Here is a 25,467-nt window from a genome sequence, read left to right on the forward strand (position 1 = left end):
TCCCATAGCCACCCAAGCCTTGAGTCGGTGCTGGAGCAGTCAGGTAGCTTTGTGCCCTGGAAGAGTCCTGCCACTGAGAAGCAGTTGTGTGCTGCCCAGGTTCCACCACTTCATGCTGGCTCTTTCTGCCAGCAGGGTAGCTCTGAGTATGGGCCAGTACAAATGTAGTACAGGTTTTTATCTCCTAATTTACATGTGTACAGCACATTGCAAAATGTCGATGAGTTTCAGTGTAATACAAAGTGGTTCTGATAAAATATGCTATTATTTTGCAGTGGTTGTAAGATGAAAGACCACAGGATATTTATATTAGTATGAAATTATCTCAGAAGAAAATAAATGGGGTAGACTTTTATTTACAGAGAGTATATTGGGCTGAAATCAAACATGGGTATCTCTTAAGTTACATGATAATAGAGTGGTTTGTAGTTTCATTTTTAGTGTTCATTATTACATAGCTGATAGCACAGCAATGAAAAGTACAGCTAATTAATAGTGTACTTGAGAGTCATATTTTATTTCCTGTAAAATTTGCTGATTTTTTTTTTCATTCACATAGGTGAAGAACCAGAGACATTAGAGAGATTATTCCCATTTGTACAACTTTGACTCTTTTTTTAATTCAGTAGTCTCTCTCTGGGTTTTTGTACAGTGTTTCAAATAGACTTGTTCCTTGCTTCCGAACAGTTCAGTCATTTCCTCAGGAATACAAAAACATGTGATGTGCTATGTTGTCTGGCTTAAATAGATATGAAACAGAGAGTTGCATTAACTCTGAAGTTGTTTTTCCCTCTAAAAATTAGTTTGGAAGAAGAGTCTAAATGCCTTGAGTAACTACTTTAGATACTAAAGATAAACACTCCAGACTAAATTTTATTTGGCAATTACAGTGGTAGTGCAGTGCCTTTGCATTCAGTGAGACAGAAGAGTTATTTAATCTTTACTGCAGTGTAACAGCTCCACATTTGGTCTTACAGCACTATTTGGTCTTCTATATCCAATTATCTTCACAACATGTGATAGCCTTCAAGGGCATCTGACTCTTTTCTTTAAAACAAGCAAACAAACAAAAAAATAGTACTTGCATGCTCTCTGGCTTAATGTTTTAGTCTAAATAAAGCATATCCTTGATGCAGTGTATTTCTTTCTGAATATCTGCATGGACAGTCTGTTCAATGTTGTAAAGCTAAATGATTGTGGTCGTCTGGTCTTGTTCCTATATTAAACCTCTGTAATTTCTCAATCAGTGCTGGCTGTCATCAGGGTCAGAAACGTGCTTATCTGTGTCCGAAGCTAAGTGTGGTGTGACAGTGTGTTGGGGCTCTTGCACAGATGCCTTTCTCCCTCAGAGCGGATGTTTATACACATTCTGGACGTGTCCCCCTGAGAGCCTCAGGCTTTCCCCTGTGGCCAGGAGTGCTTGTTTATGGTGGCATTGCTCAAGTGCAGATCAAATGAGTTTGCTCCATGAGCAGCTATGTGTTGGAAGCATGCAAGGGAAGCTTGGATAGGAGAACCAGCAGAGGCTGGCAGGGGATGCTTGTCCTTGTGGTCTTGCTTGTGTGTGACATTTGCATGGGTGTTCTTCATGTCCTGCAAACATAGCATTTTTTTTCCCCATCAGTAACAGAAACTCGTCACAGTTGTGCTCAAGATGATAACCAGAAAGTTCTTACATTGTGAACGTGGCAAGTATAAATATTTGAAGTGTGTTTCTTTTCTCTGATTGCAGCCGATGTTTTCTGTTACACCGAGCTTAGCCACCAATGCATCAGCCGCCTTCAACCCCTATCTGGGACCTGTCTCCCCCGGCCTGGTCCCAGCGGAGATCCTGCCCACTGCCCCAATGCTGGTGACAGGGAACCCTGGTGTCCCGGTTCCTGCTGCTGCTGCTGCTGCTGCCCAAAAGCTAATGAGGACAGACAGGCTGGAGGTAGGAGACAATATGTGTAACTTACTCTCACAAGTTGTATCATTTATTATGTCTCCTAGATATAAAATATTGTTTGTGTAAAAGAAAGTAATGCAGGTTTTACTTCAGCTGATAATACCAAATCTCAGTAACAGGTAAGGATGGGAAGTGACAGAGTCATTGTACAGTAAGTTAATGCTTGTGTTTCTGCTTCTGACCCTCCACTACAGAAAGAAATGGAAATACTGAGCCCTTTTAGGAATAGCCATGGCAGCAGTGAGAGCACTTCAAAACTGTGTTAACATATGCTCAGAAGGTGTTAATGTATGCAATGTGGGAAGTCCATGGGCATGGGTACTGAGCACCAGGGGCAGTGTAAAGGTAGAGCTTCAGCTGCCTGGGGAAAAGATGACTTTCAGCCTCTGTCTTAGGTTCTCTCTGGACAGATGGTGCTGGCACTCCCCCGCTGGCCTCCCACACCCAGCTTATCATCCTTGCTACAACCCTGACAAATGCTAGTGCTCTCTAGCTGGTGCTCTCCCGTGCCCTCAGTCTTACTTATCTGAAAGGCCTGACAGTGTTTTTGGCACCTTATCAGGGACTGTGGCAGTATGGGTGCTAAGCCAGTGACATGCCACCAGCTGCCACGTGCTTGGGGCACACCTGCAAGCACAGCCTGTGTGTGGGCACATACAGCCCTGGTAAGGTCCAGTGGTTAAAAGGCAGCAGTGGGAGAGGCTGAGCACATGGGCTGATCCACTGTCACCCTGGTTGGTTGTTGGACATGGCGATGTGTTAGGGCATGCACTGCCTACAGGAGGTCAGCTCTCCCTGTAGCAGCGGCTGGTACTCTCCCTCTCTGGCATTCACAGCAGCCAGCATCAGTTTTGATTGGCAGTGGAGAGAGACAAGTGTTGCTGTGACCCATCCCTGCAGCCCCAGCCTTCATGTTCTGCCCTCAGCCCCCACCTCAGTGGCCTGTGCTCAGCACCAGTTTTTCTGTAGCACTGGTGCAGCAGCAGGTTGCAGAATTCCTTGCAACATCTCTGCATGGGAAGGTTGTGAAGACTTGGGAGTGCAGGGGTGGATGGGTTGTTCTGCTCTTGTTTATGATAAGTCCCTGAACTCAGGGAGCATGATGGGAGGAGCGAGAAGGATCTCTGTTTCACAGCACATCTAGCTGTAATTGTAATGCTTTTCTTTCTGCCCATGTATCTGCATTAACAGAGATTTACTCCCCTTAGAAGGAAAATTAATTCCTTTTTCTTAGTTATGTTTTTAACTGATGAGCTGCTGCTCAGAGCACTGTGAGTTGGGAGGAGCGTGGAGAGTCATCTGGCAGCAAGCATTTCCCACTGCCACTGTCACTATTCTGAGACTTCACGTCACCACAGGTTCCCCTTCTGTGGGATCACATCATTTCCCTTTTTAGAGATGTTTTCTCCAAGGAAAGCTTTCCCCAAGGCATGGTCAGGTTACAGGAGAGGCAGCCACACTTTGTTGAGAGCTGATGCATGGGTGGCTGTTTGGAATCACCAAGGGATGTTTTTTCTTTGAGGACTCTATTTTACAATGGGTACCTTCCAGAAGTGAATTGAAACTGAAATGCAATTAGATAAATTTGTAAATAAATCACGCTAGATTTGGAAATCAGTACTGAGAGAGGACACCAGTGGTAGGATTCACAACGCCATGGTCAGCTGCTGTGTTTGATTGTGCTTCCACCTCTGTAGAGGCGGTGGTGCTGGTCAGTGGTGCTGGGGACATGTGGGCTCAAAACCTTTGTTAATAAGCAAGAGCAGGACATACCTGAAGTCCCTGAGCACCAGCTCTGCTTGTGGCCAGGAAAGCAAGTACATCCGTGGGAGCCCAAGAGGGAGTGCGCAGGGGGCACCTCTTCACGTGGTGCCTCCAGGGCAGATTGTGACCAAAGTGCACAGGGAGCTAATGAAATCTGGGACTTCATATGCAGGATTTGGTCTTCTGGATGCTTGTTTTCCTTTTATATAGCTACTTAGTGAAGTGATACACTGCTGAGCCAAACTCCTCTGCACGAGAGGGAGTTGTGAGAGTCTTACTCTCACAAAACACCCAGGGCACAGTCTGCAGTAAAAAATGTTTTATCGGTTAGGAAAAGCCAGCAGAACCATCTGATGCCAGTAAAATTACAAAAAAAAAAAAACCACAAACAAACAACAAACAAACAAAAAAGGCTGCATGGTTTTGCTTTGAATTTCCGTGGAAAAGAAGATGATGGCCTTAGAAACTCCTGAAAAAAATTCAGAGACTTTGGGTGCCTCTTTTGTCACTTTTCCTGGTGAAATGGCACTGTGAGAGGATTCCTCCGGGAGCAGACTTCATTTGCTGCAGGAGTTGCTGTCGTGCAGAAACGTGCTGCGTCCCTGCGTTCTGGGGCAGCACCCTACACCAGGGGGAGCCCGCGGCAGTGCTGGGAAGGCAGCACCAGCCCTCGTGGGCTTGGTTCATGGGCAGAACGCGGTTGAACAGGGCACTTACTTCTCAGCCATGTTCTCAAGTGAGTAAGGTCCCAGCTCATCAGGACCCAGCAGTTTTTTCTGTGGTAGATGCTTCTATCATGATGGGTTCTGCCCGTAGGAGATTAATTTGTCCCTCCTAATGGGGCCCTTCCCTTGACTCTGCTCTAGCCATTGCACCATGTAGATAACTAGAGAAATCCAGCTTCTGCTGCCCTTTAAGCTGCTTAAGTTTTTATTTTGACTGGGATCAGAAGCACATCACAGAATTGTAGAATGAATCACATCAAGGTTAACCCACCAACTCTGCAATGCCACACCATGCATGATGCTTTCTTCCAAAATCAGTATCTGTTGTGTCTTTTCTTCCTTTTTTCCCCTCAGCAAATGCAGTTCAAGTAGTGAAATATGCAGGTGAGAAAATAATTTGCTGCTGCTTGCCAGTATTAGTCATTTGATCTGGAGTATCCAAATATAGTATAAATATACCAAATAAGCACATAATTTCTATTAATAGCAAAACATCTTAATGGACTTTATAGATTATGAAAATGCAGAACTGATTTGAGAGATTTTGCATGGTCTGGTTGTCACCTCTCAGAGAAACCAGCGTGTGTTCACCGGCTCTTTAAGTGAGGTTATTGCTGTCAGAATTGTCGCTTGTTATGACACAATTAGAGAGCTTTATAAGGCTTAGCTTGCTCTCCCTTGGAATGAACTGTCCTTCAGCAAAATAACCACTGTGATGTTAGCATCTAATCTTGGAATATGATTTGTTCTGCTTAGAATTTTAAATATTTATTTTCAAGAATTATGTACTCTGGCATAAAGTAAGTTAGCACACGTTTTCTGGGATACTGAATCAGACTGTTCCACAATAAAAGCTCTCAATACATGTACCTGGGATTTTACGAAAAGCAGGCAGACAACACATATCTGTCTGGCAGTGTGCCTGGTCTCCTGAATTAATATGAATATTCATACAATAAGGTCAGTGACTGTTACTAGCAGTAAGATTGATTTCATATGTATTTGGACTGTGTTGCTTGTACAGATAGCATGCAGATGTTTGGGTGTCCAGTGCATTCAGCCACTCCCATAAGGAATCTGGATCTCAGGGTGAAAATTTCATGGGTTGGGGCCTTTCCTACAGCTTTCCTCACACTCCTCTCCTGCCAGAAATATCTTGAACAAAACCATGGCTCTCTCAGTGAACTAGAAGAAAAGCAAGGACAGGGAAGTGAGAGAGAAAGTAATTGCCTAAACACTTTATTTTAAACACGTGTTTACATTTAAATGCCATCATTTTCTATTAGAAGTGTTCAAGAGTCAAAAATTACCACAACCAAGCTGCTGTTTCCAGCTTATTTCATACATACCATTTTTTTTCCCAGAAAGAAGCAGCTTAGAAGTACCTGGAGATTTTTAGATCTTGGGTAATCAGAAAATCTGACCTAGTGGTGCCATTTGCTTAAATGTTTGGGGGTGCCATTTGCTTAAATGTTTGGGACATATGGGATAACAATATGCCCATTTTGACAAATTCTCTTCAGTGCAGAGGAGACAGGAGGGGTGACTTACTCTGGAAGTACAGAGGGATCTCAGCTCTGTTGTCTGTGTCCCTCTGGCCAAAGCTCTGCCCAGCTTCTGGGTGAGCAGTGCATGACCTTTCCCAGAGGTGTGGTGACACAATGGTGAGCTCCGTACCAGTGTGGGCAGCTTAAATCCGAGCAGGGCAGTCAGAATAAACGCACACCAAAGTCAGAACGAGTTAAGTGGATTGCAACAAATCAGTAAGATTGTGGCACTAACTCAGCATTTTTGCCAACAGGCCAGAGACCCACAAGGTGCCTCTTCTGTTTATGTTTCTGAACAAACTAAGTTGAAAATTATGATAGTAATTACAGGGCTGTTAATAAATAACTAAATAAGAGTTCTCCAGATCTGAAAGACCAGGCAACGTGTCATACTTCTGTGCCTCTGGTCAAGCAGATGAGTGAAATATTGCTGCATGCCCATGGCAAAAAATACCACCATTTTCAGTGATTGCTTTTAAATAAACAAGGATTAAAAACATTCTTGGTTACTGTCACAGTGGCTGAAAAGCCATTGCTGGTCACACTCATTAGAATGACTGCCAGTATTATGGTTTGTGCCTGACTGCTGTAAACCATCGTTCAGAGATCTTAGAAATACTGAGAGCAGGCCATTCATCACCTTATCTCAGCTACTACATGACAGCTCTGTGAAAATTTGCTCTGGACATGACAAAGATTATCTCTGCCTAACTATTTCAGGTTTATGGTCATTCTTTGGTTTTTATTTATGGTAAAATTAGCTTATCTGTGGATACATTTTTTTTCTCTTGGTGTATACTTTTATATATATGCACTTATTTACATCATCTTTGTGTTATTAATGGAGTACTAACACAACGTAGAGTTAATGGAATAGCTCTTGCTTACATGTGGAATGGTTTTGAGACCTTGGTTTTGTGGATAACCAGTACAAGACAGATCAAAGACAGTCAACTGACATAAGTTGCATCCCTTCTGTTCAGAGGAAAGGGCTTCAGTTTACTTCTAGACTGCAAACAAATAATCAAAGGAAATAATCCTTTGTGGTCTGTTTGAGAGGCCTGTATTTGGCTAGGAAGCACTGGTCCATGACCCAGAAAATGTTCTGAGATGATGAAAGAGAGCACACTGTAATGCAGATGATGTGGCTGACCTGCCCAGCACAAGTCTAATGGAGAAGCGTGGACATGACACTCCATTTGGCTTGAGAGTGAGAGGGAGAGAGACCAGGAGTCCTGCGTGAGCAGGGATGGTGCTTTCACATAGCAGATACTAGAAGATTTGTGATTCTGATGGCACCTTTTTAAAGGCACCACATTCTTCCCAGTCACTGAACTGGCTCATTTGGCTCTGCTGCAAATATACACCTAGTCTTTTGTCACTGCATGGAAAAAAAGCTATAAATAGGGTCATGCTGGAATGGCACCGGACAAATTGATATTTCCTGTGAAGGGGTTCACAAATGGCATTGTTCTTGTCCTTTTGGGATGTCGTTTCATAATTTTTAGGTGATGGGCAGCTGGTACTTGAAGCAGCACAGGGGTTAAAAAGCAGCTAGAGCACTAGCATGGATGGAAACCAAATAAAAACCAAATTTGGTTTGTTACAGGGATCAAAGCCAGGGTTCTTGAGGAAATACTGATGATTCAAGCTCATGGGCACCCACCTTGAAAAGGAAATTCCATCTACTAAAGTGGTTTTATTTTTACACAAACTTACTTGTTTTTGTCCCCTTCTGTTTCCTATAGCCTTTGGAAAACTAAAATGACAAATGCATTTTTGTTTGTGGTTGTGAAGAGCTGACCATGAAAGGAACGCACGTCATTTTTTCAAATGCAGGGTTTACAAGGTGTGTGAAGGGGGAGCTGCTGTTTGTCGCAGAGGTGATGAGAGTCGTGTCTGCGCTGCTGGTGGTGGCCGCAGGTCTGGGAGGGCTCTGTGCTGTTTAAGACCGGCCTGGAGTCCCTGTATGAGCAGAAGGGGTGCTGCAGGGGATCTCTCCAGCCGAGCAGGTTTCTCGGTGCCATTTCTGATTCCTTCAGTTGTTCTGCTGCTGTCATACGGCGGTGGTGTGGCAGCGGGAGCGGTGGCCTCTCTGGCTAGAGCCTCTGCTCTTTCCCACCAGGGCCTAGCTTCCCGCTGATCCGCAGGGCAATTGCCGGTCAGCCCGGGTGAGGCAGCCACCACCACTACGGGTTTTGAATTGCCCTCTTGTGGCAGACTTCTGGATAGTGGCAGGCGGTGCTGTACTGTACATCCCATTGGTGCAGCTCGCTCCCTGGCCCGGGCACAAAGTGCCTGCCTGTCTGGTGGGGCTGCTCCGGGACAGCCATGCAGCCCTTCTTCCAGCACCTCTGGCCGATCACCTTAACTATTGCATTGACTCTTGCTAACTTGATCACAGCCAGATCACAGTGGAGTGTGACTCTGTCCAAGCACTGTGGTGCTTGGAGTGATCTCTGAGAGCTAGCCACAGCACATTTCTTCAGAAAACAGGAAAAAACTGGTGGGCAGCTAGGTGCGAGCCAAAACAGAACCTGCTGTGTGACTGGCTCTTAATCCTCATGGGTTTTGATGCTCTGACATCAGAACTGTCTTTAGAGCAGTGTCTGCCACCAGAGAACCAAGCCCACCATCTCACCATTGCTGTGTTCTATGGTGAGACAGGCACTTGTTTTTGCAGCACTCATATATGTTCAGAAATCCTGACTTTGCTTCAAGCTGTGCCTGCAACACCCATCACCCAAGTTAAGCAACTTCCTTTCCTGGTGTCACAGGTATGTCGAGAGTACCAGCGTGGCAACTGCAACAGGGGAGAAAATGACTGCCGGTTTGCTCACCCCGCCGACAGCGCAATGATTGACACCAACGATAACACGGTCACTGTCTGCATGGATTACATCAAAGGGAGATGCTCACGGGAAAAGTGCAAATACTTCCACCCTCCTGCACACCTGCAAGCCAAGATCAAGGCTGCCCAGTACCAGGTTAATCAAGCTGCAGCTGCCCAGGCAGCAGCGACTGCAGCTGCCATGGTAAGTTTGGAAAACACCTCTGGAATTGAAGTATGTTGATGAGAGACAATAACTGATGTGTAATAGCTGTTCTTGCTGGAGGGGGTGCGTGTGCTCGGGGTCCTAGCCACTACGTGCTGCAATGAGCTTTCTCAGCATGTGGTGCCAGATCTGCTCTTAAGTAGTTTCAGACCGTTAAGGTGTTTCACTAATTTTGCCTGCTGATGTACAGAGTATCTATATGTACATATACGTGTGCATACATGTGTGTGTGTCTGTACGTGTGTGTGCATATATGTATATATAGTTTATTGTATGTTTGTGTGGGTAGATGTGTATCTATCTAGTTGCACGGATAGATAAACCTGTATTTCAGTTACCGTAAGTCCATGTCTGTAGAGACTTAGTTTGAAGTCAACCTTATTGTGTTAATGCTGTTCATAGCCCACTTCCCTGTCCCCTACCCGAGGACTGTCAGCAGCTCTCACCAGGCACTAGAGCAAACCTCCTAGTTGTAGCAACCAAATGTGGAACTGTCCAGGGACTGGTGTCCTAGTGAGGAGAGGACAGCACCCTCCCTGGAGCCACATTGCCCTGGCTGTGCTCAGCCCATGGGGGTGTGGGAAGAGGAGCACAGCAGGCGTGCTGGGGCGTGGTGGCCAGGGGGAGCAGGAGCAGCGTTGCTAGGTGGTGGCCGTGGGCTCCCAGAAGGCACTCCACTGCCGGCCAGCGCGGGTGGTGACCAGTTGTGGGGAGCCCCATCTGCGCTCCTGCGTAGCCCTGAGTGCCCTGCGCCTCACCCGCCTGCCCGCGCGGGGCCGCCTGCCGGCCCCCCGTGCATGCCTAGTCTTGTTACCGTTGTACACGGCATCCGGTGATTTGTTTTTATTTGTTTTTTCTCACCTACCCAAATGCACTGCTGCCCCCATGATGCACCTCTGCTTGCTGTTTATGTTAATGCGCTTGACCCCACTGGCCATTGCCATCATGTGCTCGCTGCCTGCTAATTAAGACTCAGTCGGCTGTCAAATCACTGAAGCGACCCCTCGAGGCAACCTTTGACCTGGTACTATGACCTTTCACCTTTTAGCTTGGCATGTAGCTGTATCGTAGAGTTGAGTTTGGGGTTAATGTGTAGAAATGGAATATCCCGCTTTCCCTCCCTTACCCCTGGCCAGAGGAGAGGGGCGGCCAGGCTGGACCAGGCCCCAGAGCAGGGCTCCAGACCCCACCGCCCCTGCACTCCACTGGCCCCCACCCGTCCCCTCCCTTCCTACCCCCATGTCCGTCCGTCCATCCTGTCCCATCCCGTCCCCTCCCCAAGGGTGCCATGCGGGCGGCCATGGCGCAGGGCCAGCCACAGGCGCAGGGTGCGTTGGCATGGCTTCGCGGCGCTGTGGCGCGGAGGTGGCCTGGGGGTGCCGGCATGCGGTGCGCGCTCTGCATGCCTGGGCAGGCGCTGGGGCCCAGGGAGTGGGTAGTCACCAGTGGCCCTGCCATCTGCTCCGGACGGTGACTATTAACATTGCTTCTACGTGTTGATCCTCATGGAGCTAGCAGTGCTGTTTACCCCTACCCCAATAGCCTCGCTCCTGACCGAAACCCTGAAGCTTTACAGTAGCATAATATTTACGCCAGTTCCTATAATGTATGGCTCCAACACATTACCTGTGCCGCTGTAATGGTAGGCTAAAGTAGTGCTCCCTTGTAAGGCTTTTACCTTGCCTTTTATTTGGTAGTTAAGTCTGCTATGCTGCTTGCTTGCTCATGGATAAACATGGTGCTGCCTGTTTTTTTGCCTTCTACTGATATTTCTCTTTTCCTTTCTCTCTTCCTTTTCTTCTCTCTCCTGTCCTCCTCCAATCCCCCCCCCTTTTTTTTTTTTTCTTTTTTTTACTGGACTTTATTTTTATACCCATCCACCATTCAGGGAATTCCTCAAGCTGTACTTCCCCCATTACCAAAGAGGCCTGCGCTTGAAAAAACCAATGGTGCCACCGCAGTCTTTAACACTGGTATTTTCCAATACCAGCAAGCTCTTGCCAACATGCAGTTACAGCAGCATACAGCCTTCCTTCCACCAGGTAAGTGGTTCTCATTTGCCTCTTTCTGGGGAGGGAAAAATGGGAATTCTGGAAAAAATACACTAGGAAATAACCGTTTGTTCCTGGAGGCAAATGCATAGAGGTATTTGTGCGTGCAGCGGCTGCTGGTGCCGGGGTGAGCTCTGCGGTGCCAGTGAGCCACTGGCCAAGGAGGTGCTGACTGCAGGAAGGCTGGCTTCTCTCTGCTTCTCTTGGAAGCTGGGTGGGTGTTTTCCAGTCTAACATAAAAATCAGCATCATCTTCTGTCATCCCAAATCAAAATATGAAATCTTCTGTCTTGTTCTTCTTTCCCTCAATTAACTTTTCTTCATTATACATCTCTCAAGCTGTTGTATTTGTTTGTCTTTGCTGTAAGACCCCTTTGCCTTTGTGTGCTTAGCAACAGTTGTTCTCAGTCACACGCTTGGAAGTTTTGATTTTAAATACAGTGCAGTGATCATAAAAGTCACAGGCAGGCAGTCTCACAGGTAGGCTGATTGTGAACCTACACAGAAATCAAAGTTCAGGCCTTTACCACTAAAGTCCGAGGGCTGATTTTGGTTTAAGCAGAGCCAAAGTGCACCTGTTCTTATTCAAGAGTGATCAAATCTACGCCTGTCTCAGTGGAAGAAGAATTGATGCCTGTACTACTTACATAAACAAAAGTCCCTTCAGAGAACAAGTGATGGGACTCAGAATATACGTTTTGGTTCTGCAAACAGCACTTCATGAAGAATTGTGTAGCTAGTATGCCGTGTGAATTTATACCTGTATTAACACAGATGAATTAGCTTTTCACATATGAACCCACATTAAAACAGCACTATCATTCTAGGAGGTATGCAGAGGATTTCTGATAGATCTGTACTAACAAAATCAGAAAGGGTCTGTGAGGACAGCCCTTCGTAATGCAGACTAGTTGAGGGGAGAAAGAAAATACAGCTATTTAGTCTTTACCAAGAACACCTAAGTATTTTATCCTAAACATTTGTGGCATGTATGTTCCCAAAAATTCAGTATAATGCCTTTTACCATTCTTTTTTGATCTCACATACAACTTGCAGGTGTAATTTAAATTGCACAAAAATCAGTTGCTTGATGTAGTAGCTTGATTTTAATAGCTTACAACCTCTGAAATCTGTTAGTAAAAGCCTGTTATGAAGCTTGTTTGAGTCAATAGAAAGACTGATTAAGTTTTAGATCAAATCTCTAGCCCACATTCTAAAATTCATATAAAAACACGTGCAATCAGAGTCCTTCCTGTAAATATTAAACATTTGTTTTGGCAAAGCATAACTGATGTAATTAGCAAACCATTAAATTTTCCAGCTTCCATTAAATCAGTGAGGGGCTGGATCATTTCTGAAAGTACTCAAGCTGATTTGAATCACACTCTTTGAACTTAGAAGCTGTATGGTTCATGTGCCTCAGAGCTCACTTGCACTACATCATTGACCATGGTCTTTGATGTTGGCACTTACACATCACCTACCTCAGCCCTTCCTCTAGCAAATCTGTACTGAAACCTACAGGAGTTTGCGCAGTGGTTCCTGATGAGTCATTTGACCTTTCTGGACCACTGAAGTTCAGTATGTGTTAAACAAGAAAAGCAAAGGATTTTTTAGTGTGCGCTACATTCTCTTTTTATGTTTTTCAGACAGAAGCAGTTTGAGCTTCTCAGTAATCCAGTACTTTTCTGAAAGTTTGAAAATCTTATTTTCTGCCTTGCCCTTTTTAGTTTTCCCCCACTCAAAATTAACTTGCATCAGTCCTGTTTATGCAGAGTCATCTACAAATAGAGTTTCTCTGTCCCTAAGAACCAACATGAGAGCACAGAGCATGGGTGCCCTCAAGCTCCACTGCCATGAAGCAGAGGCAGGTTAATTCAGTGGGGTCTGAAATACTGTGACATTTTTCAGGTTCAGACACCCGAAGTGTAATTACTCATATGCATTCTTACACTGCTTCAGCTGCAGTGTGTGAAAATGCAGGAGGTCTGAGGGCAGGACACTTGTAGAACCTACACAGTGTCAGTGTGTCCGCTACGTAGGATCAGTATGTACTTCTGTGGAGGATCTTGGCAGTACCTTCCTCTCTGCAGGGCACTTAGCTTTTAACGTTTCACCCTGGAAAGTTTCCCACTCATGATTCAGACAAACCCAGATACCTCTTTAGAATTGTAAGGTGGAATTCTGGCTGCCTGTATGCAAGGGCATGCAAAAGCAAATGAACAGATCATATGTGCCAGGGGATAGACATAGCACTCCAGCACACTATAAATGATTATAAGCTCTTACTCATCTCACTGCTCTTGAATAAAGCTCTCTCTTTACATGGCTCCCCTCTTGAGGTCTCCCAGAAACCTTGACTGCTGGAAGTTGTCCCCAGACTGAGAGGGAAGTCTGAAAGGCTTTGCAAGAAAGAACAGGGAATGCTTGTGGTGTTGGCTAGTTGAAATAAGTGGAGTTAGTCTGCCAAATGAGGAGGCTTTGCATGACTTAGTAGATGTTTTGGTACTTTGGACCTGGCTGCCAACTCCTGACACCTTGGCAGATGTGTTTTGCTGTGGGGCTGTGAACTTGCAGAGCACCCATTATTTGGCATTCACTACTTCCACACATTTGTCCTGCAGTAACTGTGAGCTGGCTGGGGGTATGTTTATATGTGCTGATAGAGAGCTCATGTGGGCAACAAGATAAAATTCTTGGCCTGGTGCTTGTTACCATCCTGTGCCTCAGCTCACTGTCTCCTCAGTTGTGTATATACAGCTCTTCTCAGCCTGTGCGTGTCAACTGGGCAGCCAAGCAGTCTTTGAGAAGCATAATCCTCCAGAAGAAAGGGGTCAGGTTTACAGTTTACAGGAGCTGTTGTCACGATGCACCTGCAAGGGGCAGAATTGTATCAGGGCAGCTGAACTGCAGAGCCAGCCTGGAAGGGCTTCAGCCACCTCTGCCGTTAAGATAATGCATTGCACTTTCATGTAGTTCCTCCAGCCCTCAACACCAGAAAACTTACTCATGGCTGAGACTCAGTTCACAGATAGTTTCCTAAAGTGGTGTCTGTGTGAGCACTTTCATCCATGAGGCTTCTGGGTCTTTGTCCAACATCCTCCAAGATGTTAGGGAAGAAAAAATAAGGCACAGCTGTTCACCTTGACAGGAGTGCTTATGCTTTCTATGGTGATATTTCTAATTAGGTTTTAATATATTGGACTGAAAAAATAGACTGAGGGGAATAACAGGAGGAAGTAAAGCTCTAGCAAACATAGAATATTTATAAAAATAGCTTTATGCCACTGTAGAAATAATCTGGTTGTGAAGTTATGATCAGTTAACTGAGAACATCCTTGAATTAAAATTCTGCCTTGTGCTGAAAAACTAGGGAACATTCGAAACTGCACATTTATTATTCATGTGTTCTCATTAGTCAGTCAAAGCTTCTGAAGTCAAAATGAATATTAAGGTCATAGCAAAAATTATTTTTATTTCAGGTAAGAGGGTCATACAGCATTATGTCTTCATAATAAGTTATTGCACCCTAGCTAGTATTTTAATTTCCGCCTCTGTTCATTTGCTTTAATTTGCTTTCAAAACTGTGTGCACTGGTTATAATGTTAATGATGACAACTCAGACTAGGATTTCTAGCTGAAAAGCTTTACAGTGATATTTCAGAGCCATTATTAATATCTAACTTGTCTTTAATATGTAGACATAATAATGCATGGAATGATGTAGTATTCCAGATCTAAAAAGTATGTACCACATTATAAATAGGGCATTTCAGCACAGAGACAGAACTCAAGGGTTCTTCTCTGTAACCTTATCAGCACCATAGGGATGTCATAATAGGGACTGAGAAAGCAGTTTTACATACTGTTCATACTTTATAAACAAATTTTGCTTAATTTTTTAATCTTGCAAGTGATTCCATTGACTTCAGCCATGATTTGTGCATGGGGAAGTCAAAAAAGCTACCCTTCTTTAATCTTTCTTCATTAATATTTTCAGTATCTCCCATGAAGGAGAGATAGAAGAGTAATTAGGAAAAAGTAATTAGGAAACATGCTCTTTTCTTTGTGGCCTTACATATACAGTGATGACAGTGAATAACCTTGTCCCAAGCAGTAACTATACTGACTGACTTTTCCCCTGCTTAGTTAAATGCTCCTGAGATTGTGCAAGCCACTAAAATGCTTGGCACCAGCTAAAATGACTTCCTGTCCCCCAGTTACGTCATGTAATGTCAAGGAAGCAGCATTGCTGTGGCTCCCATTGGCAGTCTTCTAGGATTTGTTTCCGTTTCCACTGCAGTCTCTGGGATTTTAGATTTTATTTCAGCTTCTGCTGTGTCAGGCATAATTAGTAGTGTTAATAAATATTATTATTAAATAAAAAGTGAATTGTATATTAAAAATTTATATCCTGAAATATCAGTATATATTTTCTATCATATTGAAAGCAAAAATATAAGGTTCTGAGTTCAGTCTGGTGGAAGGCATTTTGCCGTTTAAAATAAACAGAATTACCAACTTAGCAACATATAAAAAATGATACCATAATGTTTCTAAAACCACCATACTGCTGTTGGCTCTGGTTGCAGGGCAGAAATCACCAGGTTCTGCCCCTTGAGTTATTTTTGTGTAGCCTAGGGAGAGTTGCAGGTTGTGAGCCTAGACACCAGCAGCTTAAAATACCTCCCATAATCATAGAATCATAGAATAGTTAGGGTTGAAAAGGACCTTAAGGTTATCTGCTTTCAATAATGTAGGAACAAATGCTGAACAAGTGTCTTACGTGCTGCCTTGAGCTGCACAGGAGACATTAACTATTCCGTCACTCCTCTGACCTGTGTATTAAGCACATAGATGCAGAGGTCAGCATCATTTCCACTGCACCAGAAGCTCACAAGGGTTATACAGGGTTATGCATGCCAAATTCAAAAAGAGAAAAATTTAAGACCAAAAGAGGTTTAAAATAAAGCTAAAGAAACTTTTCCTGGCCATGCTAATCCTCCATGGTACTACTAAGGCAAACACAATAAACCAGCACACAGTTCAATGAGCTCCTACTCCTTCACTGAAGACTAGTTGGAATGGATCACTGTGCTATTGTATGGTTTGATTGTGCTGACAGTTACATGCCACTGTTCCCATAATAACAATTTTTCTTCTTTGTTCAAATGAAATTTCTAATTACACGTGTGATGGGTTGTTTTAATTCTTTTCCCTTTCCAAATCCACCTTCCTTCAATGCATGATGGGCAGGCTCAATATTGTGCATGACACCCGCTACAAGTGTTGGTAGGTGCCAGCTTTGTTTCTTGATTATCTTAAACCTGTGGTGCAGCTCACAGACCCTCAAAATCCACTGCTAGATTTTAACTTACAGGTCTCATGCCGGTCCACCTCCCTTAGCCTCCTGCCCTAACACCTGTCAATTAAATGCAGTTGTTTTGATTTAATTGACATGGACACATAGATGTTGTTAATTTTGTAGAGCAGTTTTTTGAATTGCACATTGCTCTTTGGTGGATTTTGATTGGACTATGAGTTCCAGTGTTTAGAAACTATCTTGTGTTATATAAAGACTGTATCTTACTATAGCCACATACTGTCCTTCAACAAGATTAATTTTTGTTTGCAGTAAATACTTGGGTTGAATTTTATAGACAAAAATTTGTAAATATAAGTGCATAAAAATTCTGCTGTGATTTTTGTATTGAAATGGTTAATCTTGTTTGTATCGATTTTCTTGATTTGATGGTAACAAGCATTTTCCCCTTTTTTTTTCTCTTTCATTTTCCACCCCTCTTTCTCCCTGGAATGTTGTCCTGCTTTGCACTGTGATTGCATGTCACGCGCTGGCAATGATGTCTCGGGCTTTTTGCTGTGATAAATACCATGCTCAATTCTCCTACCACATGTCGCTCTGGTTCCCATACTGCTACACTCTTCTGTATGTTTGCTTATATGATTTTCCTTCCGAAAGTTCCCATGGTGCACGGTGCTACGCCAGCCACTGTGTCTGCAGCAACAACATCTGCCACAAGTGTTCCCTTCGCTGCAACAGCCACAGCCAACCAGGTTTGCTAATTTACAGCTTTTCCTTACAGACAACTTGAAATTGGTGCTTTTAATGAGCATGGGGGTTTTGATTTTACCTCTTGTTGGCCTACACATTCTCTCTAAGATCTGCAGCACAGCTTAATAAGCCTTTATCCATGCTCAAAAGGTGCTGCAGTTCCATTTCTGATGCTAAAAATAATTGATAATAGGGTTTCTGACTCAGTTTTAACATTTATGGGCCATGCTGCTTATTTCTGCTCTCAGAGATGTAAAGAGAAAGGGATGATACATGGAACCCATTATTTATTTCTATTTCTGTGAAGCCGACAGTTCCTTTTAGTACAGAACTCCAGTGAAAGCCAGTAAAACCTCTGTGCAGAGGGGGTTGTAGGATCACACTTTTAACCATCTGAATTTAGCAGTCTGAACGTGTTCTGACTCTCCTCTTCCAGGAACCAAACAAAACGTTTGATCAAGGGCCACATAGAAACTTCATTTAAACCTTTGTTTCAGCTTGCATTTCTGCTTGGAAATAGCAGACTTCAGTTCACAAAATGTGCATTAGAGCCTGGTTTTATTTCTAAGTAGTTACCTCAGTTGTTGCCATGTTTGGATGTATTTCAGGAATAAACGAGTAAGGCTTTATTAAGTAAGTGATTAAAAGTCCTCCCAGAAAAGCCAGAAGAGGTGCTCCAAAGATGAGCTGCAGGGCCAGAGGAACTGCAGTCCCCACACTCACCAGCTGGAGTTGCGCCTGGGAACAGAACGTGGCCTGTTGTTTTTCTCTGGCTGGGTTGTCAAAAATGCAGATTTCTGTAGTACATCTGGCTGAAACTGCAACAGTAAAAGCTTTTTAAAGACCCTCTTGTTCCTCTTATAAAAACAAATATTTTTTTTTAGATTTACTAGGGAATTAGAATTGTTGATGTCATGAAGCCATCAATTCTGGTCTAATATGTATGTATTACTCTCAGTGGGAATCACTTTTAGAAAAGGGAACTAAATGTTTTCTTCAGCATTTTGCAGGCATGTTTCTGTATGTGTAATCCTGGAGATGTCAGTTTTTAAGGCAGGCTTACCTGATATATTCAGCTTCCTAAGTCATTAGCACTAACTCCTTAAACAATTACAGATCCCATGGGAAAGCTGTTGGGTGTGCATCACAGCTGGACATTGGGCAGCAGTGCATGTGCCCATGTGCACATGCCCCTCTGTGCTTGGGGTGGGTAACACCAGCAGCCCTGGCCTTACTGCAGCACACCGAGTGCTGCGCTGCCACTGAGGGTACCGCATGCTGCAGGCTCTTGCAAGATTAAGCCCAGAATCTTTGGCTTCGAGCCTCTCCACCTTTGCCTGTTGAGCACTCCCAGTTTTTACAATGCCCAGCTGTACGTTCTTTGGTAACCTGTCTGCTTACTGATCTCTCAGTAGTTTATTACACCATACAGTTAGTTTAAGTATGTCTCTATATCCTTTGTAAGTCCAGGGAATTGTAAGAACAAGCCAAACCACAGGAAAATATTATTTTTTAAAATCATCTCTGTCTAAATAGCCATGCATTTTCCCAAATAAATTACAGGGCAACTTTCTGTTGTAGAATCAGATAATTTCATGCATATCCTCCCTGGAGCCTCATAACATACCTAGTACAGTACTGCAACCAATCTCAATATATACATATATAACAAATATATGTATATACTCTGTGAGCAATGCTGAAGTTATTTAATGCCACACGATGCAATGTGCATGCATGCCAAAAGTCTTAAGATCTGGCCCTTCATCTTCATTGACTGATGTTGAAGGTCCTTGGTATGTTTCGACAGCCCTATCCCTGATGCTTCTACACAGTTGGGTGCGAGAGCCTGTCCTGCAGCAGTAGAAAAAAAATGGTATGAGAAGCTTCATTATGCTTGAAGCACATTTCTGTTTGAGGTGGCAATGTTGTAGAGTTGTGTAGAGCTGCTAGGGGAGGAGAGGGCACAAGGGGTGGAAAAACCGACACCAAGACCTGTAAATGATTTATTTAAGAAGAAACCTCCCCATTCACTTTCTCATGCACATTAACAGGTCTCCCTCAGTATCCACCAGGAAAAAGAGTCTTTTCAAGTACAACAGCTATTTGTGATTGTACAAATCAACTTTGTGCCAATGCCCCAGCATGTTTCCCTGTACATGGGTGCATCTATTGCTCCCTCCAGACAGATGTGGTCCTGTCTGTACTACAGGGTTCTTCATGGTTCCTACAGCACCTGCACACCTTAGTGCTGGCCCTTCTCAAGGACGTGGCCCCAAGGGCTTGCTCTTGACTCCACCCACAGGGCTGCACAGATGTGACATAAGGCTCCTGTGTAGAACAAAAGTTTGTACTGCTGGTAATCTGCTCTGCTTTTAATACTTTTTTATGGGAAACTGAGTTGATGGAGCACTTTGGGAGAGCCACGTCCTGAGCTCTGCTTATGCAGATGAACATTTTGAGAATTGTATCACTGCTTTGGGGAGTCTCAGCTTTTCAGCTGACCCACCGTCATGGCCATGGTAGCAGTGGGCAGCTCTTCTTGACAGTGGATTTTCACCAGCCATGAAAATCAAGCTCAGGGCATCTTAGGTTTGGCATTCAATAGCCAAGACATTGGAAGCAGTGAACACTTCACAAAATCAGACTGAAGCAAGGCCACTGGAGAATTTGTCATTTAAAATGATACACTGAAAGCACAGAATTTTGTGTAGGCCAACAAAAAGGGCTATTTTCAATTACTGCACTGCATGACTTTTGTAGACTTTAACTTCTCTTGTTTTCTAAACAACCAAAAATACTTATTTATATTTGTCAATTAGTACTTAGCACAATGTTTTCCAGTTTTAAGTTGCTATTGTAGCACTTCAGTTGACTTTAACTTCTAGTTGAAATATAAAATCTGCCAACTCATGGCCAATCCTCACTTTGCCAAACTTACATTCTATAGCAAAATGCTGTGTCTCTGGGTTGGCTCATTGCACATGTTATTCACTGTTTAAATTTTTTACCTATAGATACCCATAATATCTGCCGAACATCTGACTAGCCACAAGTATGTTACACAGATGTAGACATTTTGTCATCAAACAGTAAGTTCCCAATGTGTTTTTTCTTGCATTTTTCTTACCTTCATATGTGCATAATTTGTCTTTTTCAGGGACAGGATGTTTTATTTCCTTTCTAAGAAAACTAGTAAGATATGGGAAGGAGGCTCTGAGCTCCACTGGCATGCCATTCTTCTCTGAGTAGTGACCCCATAGTTAGCAGTGACCACATTAGCTAGTGCATTGGACCAAATGTTGGTATTAGTCTGTACATGGATCAAAATCAGAGTCTAAAATTAGAGGCTGACATTTTGTTTATGAAGGATGATGGCTCCAGCACTAATGTGAGCCAAGGGCCAGGTCGTGGGGAGAGATGGTTATGTTAAGCTGTCTTTAGAAAGAACAAATTTTAAATCTGCAAATCTGGAAAGCCAGCATCTCTGCAAGCACAGGTGTAGCTGTCTGTCTAGCTGACACCTGATTTCTCACAAGCGCAGGTTGTCAGGTGGCAACAATATGTTATGAACAGTATTTTCCTACATGCGTGGTATGGTGAGGAGAGAGGTCCCACAGTGCGGGTGCAGTTCAAACCTGCATTATGTCAGTGTGAATGGCAATTGGAGATAGTCTAGATCAGCTGTGTATACTGCAATCTTCATCCTGAATAACCTGAAATCTAGGTTTGTGTGCCTAAGCTTAGGAGACATTTTTTTCCCCCTGTATCTTCCTGTGATGAAAAAACTGTAGATTCCAGTCTGTTACTAAACTGCCTGTTGTAACTAAGACCACTTGCAGCACATCACCTCCCCAAGGATAGCTTGTCATTTGTACTGTGTTTCTCTCCTTTGCACTCCATTTCTACTGTGGTTTTTATTGAATAGCTCAGCAATAACAGATTTATTACTTAGGGTGAGGATTAACTGATTTGCCACAGTGGGTTTATAATAATAGATATTCTTTCAGGTGAAAAAAGCTGTTGTTAAACTGCTTGAGCGACTCAGGTGGGATGCCGCTTATCTGCAGTGTAAATCTGCTACCAAGCTTCCCCTTGCAGTCAGCTGGGGCTGAGGGTGTCCCTGTTGTAGAGACCACTCTTTAGAGGCATCCCTCATGTGATAGGCAACAGAGACTAGAGAAACAACTACACTAGTCATGCAGTTAGGTGTGAAAAATTACCTTGGGAACATAGGGCCCAGATTCCTGAGGATACTTAGGTGCCTCTCAAATATTGGCTTTACAAGGGGCAACAGCAGCAGAGCGAAGAGAGAGGGCCTGAGGCAGCACTGATGCAGTGCTGGATGGGGAGCTGCCTCCCAGGGTCTGGGCTGTCCGGCTGGGAAGCTGTCCCCAAGTTCTGATTCCACAGCTGGGGCTTGGGAACAGCAGGAGGCCAGCTTGTGCACTTTTGCCACTGCAGAATTCAGGTGTAATGGGAAGCTGTGCTGCAAGAACACCTGCTAAAGGGAGGGACATCCAACAGGGGGCATGTGCAAGCTTCCCCATGCTTGATGGCAGATTTCCTTGCTGCACGTGTAAAGTTGGGGCTGATAATGGTGCTAACAAAAAGTTATGACTGTGTTGAAAATGATCTATCTTCTTTTATTTCTAGATCATAACTAAAGAGAAAAGGACAGTGTGTTTGGGTGGGGAAGAGGACAAGCTCATTAGCCATAATGTATATACTGTCAAGCAACACGCGGAAACACCCTCAGCAGTAAGACATCCACACATTGCATGTTAACAAGATGAAACAAGAACTTGGAAATCCACTGCACACTGTTGCCTATATACTTTGTACATTGAATTGGTATTTGTGCTGAGGTGATCTTATTGTCTAAAACCTACAACATTGTCTATCTTTTCTGGAACAGAAGTATGCATATGTGTTTGAATATGCATATGTAGTCTATTTCCTACATAATCATGTATGTCACCTTGAAAAGACAGACGATGATGTAAACATGAATCTATTATGTATTGGTACGTCTGTAGACCAAGATATAATTTTTTAAAGTAAGTTTATTTCTTTCAAGGTTTACAAATAACAAAGGTGCACCTTGTATTTAAAATTGCCATTATAGACGAGAGCGTGCATGCACAGTAATTTTTGTTTAAGAGTAATATTTTTAATGTAATAGATTGTAAGAAGTGGTAAGAGAGGTATCTGACAGAGATGAATGTGCCAAGCAAAACCACAACTGTGTATATTTTAAAGCACATCAATGGCTTTAAGTACCACGTTGTTAAGGATTCTCATGAAGTGCCATAGACTGTACATCCGATTAGAGTATTATTTCTGCAGTGTTATTTTCAGAACCACATTTTCACTTATTTTGTTAGTACTAATCAGTCAAAGGGCACCATTCTGTTCAAACCAAAGCTGTCTCAGAAATGGCCAACTATTCCTTACCGTAACAGTAGACAGCACAAGAAAGATACTCTAGCCGTACAAATTAACCCATACTGGACATATATATTAACTCTTTTAAGGCATTGTAGTGTAATATTTACGCATATTTTACTGTATAACATGATATGCGAAAGGGAAAAGCCATTTCTGAGACACAGTAACAAATGTTTGAGGAACTTCTTTTGCTTCTATTTATACCCTCTGTCAAAAGTCAAAAGGACTATAAATGTTTTGCAGAGATGGGTTTCACTTTTACTTCATCAAAGTCACGCTCTACATGGTGACTCTAAACAAAGACACAAAAAGCACTGACATCAGATGCATGACAAACCAAAATATGAAAAAATGGAGATGTTAATTAGTGTAGAAATTGGGTGGGTTAAATACTTGGGTGAGTTTTATATGTGATTTTTTTGGTTCAGATTAACTGCTTATAGCCTTAGAAAGCCTTTACAAAATAAAAACAAAAAAAAAATAGATGTGCATTCAAGTTTTAAGAACGGATTCATCCAAAGGAATTCCTTTTTGTGGTTTGGATGTTGCAGCTAGTAAAGGATATTTTTGCTCTGTTCAGCAAAGTGCTGAAGTGGGGGCCAGGTCACTGGTAGCATAGCGTGGAGTGGAAGAAGCGTGAGTTCGGTTGTAGAACTCTCCATACTTCCAAGTTTACTGCAAGTTTTTATGCTTGAGAGAGATGCTTTATAGTATAAGAATGATGTGTTGATTTTACTGATTGTACTGTACATCTATTAAAGCCTTAGATTATTACATTACGGGTTAAAACCCATACCAATGTAATTTCAATCGTGTTAAGAAAGTATAGGTGACTTCACATGTTATTGTAGTTACTTAACATTATAGAATATTACTTTTTTTTTCTTGTTAAAAGTGTAGGCTTTATTTCTTACATTTATTAGATTGTTTTCATTTTCTATTACCAGTTGAATACCATTTCAGTTTATAGAATTTTGTTTTATTAGAGTTTACTGATGACTTTTTCAAAATACAAAAAAAAAGGTAGTTTTCTTCATAACATACTCAGTTTTGAATTTACATGTAGTGTCATATGAGTATTCGTATTTGTTAACTAAATGATTTATATTTTACTGATTTAATATTACAATGTAAGAATGTCAGTCATTGTTAGTTCTTGTCTAGTTTTCATTAAAAGAACAAAGATCTTTTATATGGATATCTTATAATTATATAATCATTGCTAAGTAAGAAGTTAAGTTGTTGCTATGGCAACAATCCTGGCAGACAATTGAGTAATATTTTGATGATTTATTTTGTTTGTAATTAGTTATTATGAGAAAATCTAGTTCCTAGATATTAGAATAAAATTTATTTTCTACTGTATCCATTTCAAATGTTAAAATATTGTTTAAATATTTTTTGAAATCCCTGAATATCAGGCCTTGTTATAAATAAGCTGCATAATCAATAGATCAAGGGACTTTTTGTTGATAATCCAAATACTCAAAGTTTACGTAACAAGAATTATCGTGTGTGTGTGCAAACTCTTGAGGGTTGATTATGCTGCAGTTTAGCATGTGGGAACGTATAGAGAGAAGGTTGACTTTTTGCACTTCTGTATATAGTCAAAAAAGAGAGAAACCTGTATAATAGTAAGATCTTATTTTGAATAAAAATGTCTATAATTACAAGGAGTTTTGTTAAGGCTAATAAAATGACAGGCTGAACAAAATTGCTTGCAAAAGTGGCACAGAGTTAGCACTCCATACCCCTTCAAAAAAGTTGCTTTGCTTTATGTGGACAGCTTGTAGTTTGCCAGGATTTTTTCAGCTGGAAAGATACGCCATCCTTCCAAGATCTCATGACTGACAAAAGCTCCACTGGTTCAAATCTGCCTGAAAATCATTAAGAAAAAAAAAAAGAAAAAAAGAAAAAAAAAAGAAAAAAAAGCAGGTACTTCAAACCATCAAGGTGAAATCATGGATCAAATATTTCGTACATTATTCAAAAACTACTGCATGTTTAAAGTATCAAAAAGTATATTAAAGATATATGCTATTCAGACCAGTTTCTGACAATTTCAGTGGTTTATTGTTCACAAAAAAGATTCTTAAAAACAAATACTGACTTTCACAAAAGAGTTGAATCATGAACAGGCAAACCAAACAGCACACCGTAGCTGTAGTTGTTATGTGATTATTTTTATTGCTGTAGTGGTCCTGTTCTTTTAGCAGGTGAAAAAAAACCTGGGAAATTGTACCATTTTAATGGAATGCATTCAAGAAACCTTCTCATTACACGAATGCCAAAGCTGGAAAGACAAAGCGATTGGGCCATTGCCATACCTGATCTCTCCAGTACTCACACTGAATAATTAGTGAAGTTGCACTTCTTTGCAACCCCACAACTTTCATCTGCTGAAAGGACAGATGTGCTTGGTTTTACTATTATGTAATCACAAACTTACTTACTTTTTGCTTGTAGTTGCTCCAAATTATGTACTCTGTCCTGGGCTGCAATTTGTTTTTTATGCTTATTTTATTATTACTGCTATAGATGACCTTGCTGTATGGAAAAAAAATAAAGTGAAATTGCCCTAATAAAAGATCTCTTTCTTAATTACATTTTTCTATATCAGGCTAAAAATTACACTGCTTCCTTTGCACACATTTTCAGTTTTATCTGTGCATTTGTTCTATTGAAGGGATATAATTTATTTGGAGGAAAAAGATGCTGGTATTGGGGTTTTTTACAGCACATCCTCTGATACAGTAGATCTATGAAGAATACTAAGTAAGTGTGAGGTTATTGTTAAATCCAGAGGATAAATACAGCACAGTAGGATACCATAGATCTAGACTGAGCTTTTA

At 42.3% G+C, this 25,467-nt stretch overlaps 1 protein-coding gene across 6 annotated transcripts in view; it reads left to right on the forward strand.

The window, feature by feature from the left end:
- The window catches only part of MBNL1 (muscleblind like splicing regulator 1), a 96,584-nt gene extending 71,368 nt beyond the window's left edge, over positions 1 to 25,216 (forward strand). For 3 of the 6 annotated variants that reach the window (XM_034063461.1, XM_034063462.1, XM_034063463.1), the window contains exons 4-10: positions 1,733 to 1,933; positions 8,762 to 9,019; positions 10,929 to 11,082; positions 16,348 to 16,383; positions 17,072 to 17,166; positions 20,182 to 20,256; positions 21,821 to 25,216. In XM_034063461.1, coding sequence (XP_033919352.1) covers positions 1,733 to 1,933; positions 8,762 to 9,019; positions 10,929 to 11,082; positions 16,348 to 16,383; positions 17,072 to 17,166; positions 20,182 to 20,238 — 801 coding nt within the window. In that variant the 3' untranslated portion in view covers positions 20,239 to 20,256; positions 21,821 to 25,216. Of the gene's footprint in view, positions 1 to 1,732; positions 1,934 to 8,761; positions 9,020 to 10,010; positions 10,065 to 10,928; positions 11,083 to 16,347; positions 16,384 to 17,071; positions 17,167 to 20,181; positions 20,257 to 21,820 lie in introns of all 6 variants that reach the window. The other 3 variants (XM_034063459.1, XM_034063460.1, XM_034063465.1) reach the window with 3 other exon arrangements.
- Positions 25,217 to 25,467: the final 251 nt, after the last annotated feature.

This window comes from Melopsittacus undulatus, chromosome 6, assembly GCF_012275295.1.
Source record: "Melopsittacus undulatus isolate bMelUnd1 chromosome 6, bMelUnd1.mat.Z, whole genome shotgun sequence".
Classification (NCBI taxonomy): Eukaryota; Metazoa; Chordata; class Aves; order Psittaciformes; family Psittaculidae; genus Melopsittacus; species Melopsittacus undulatus.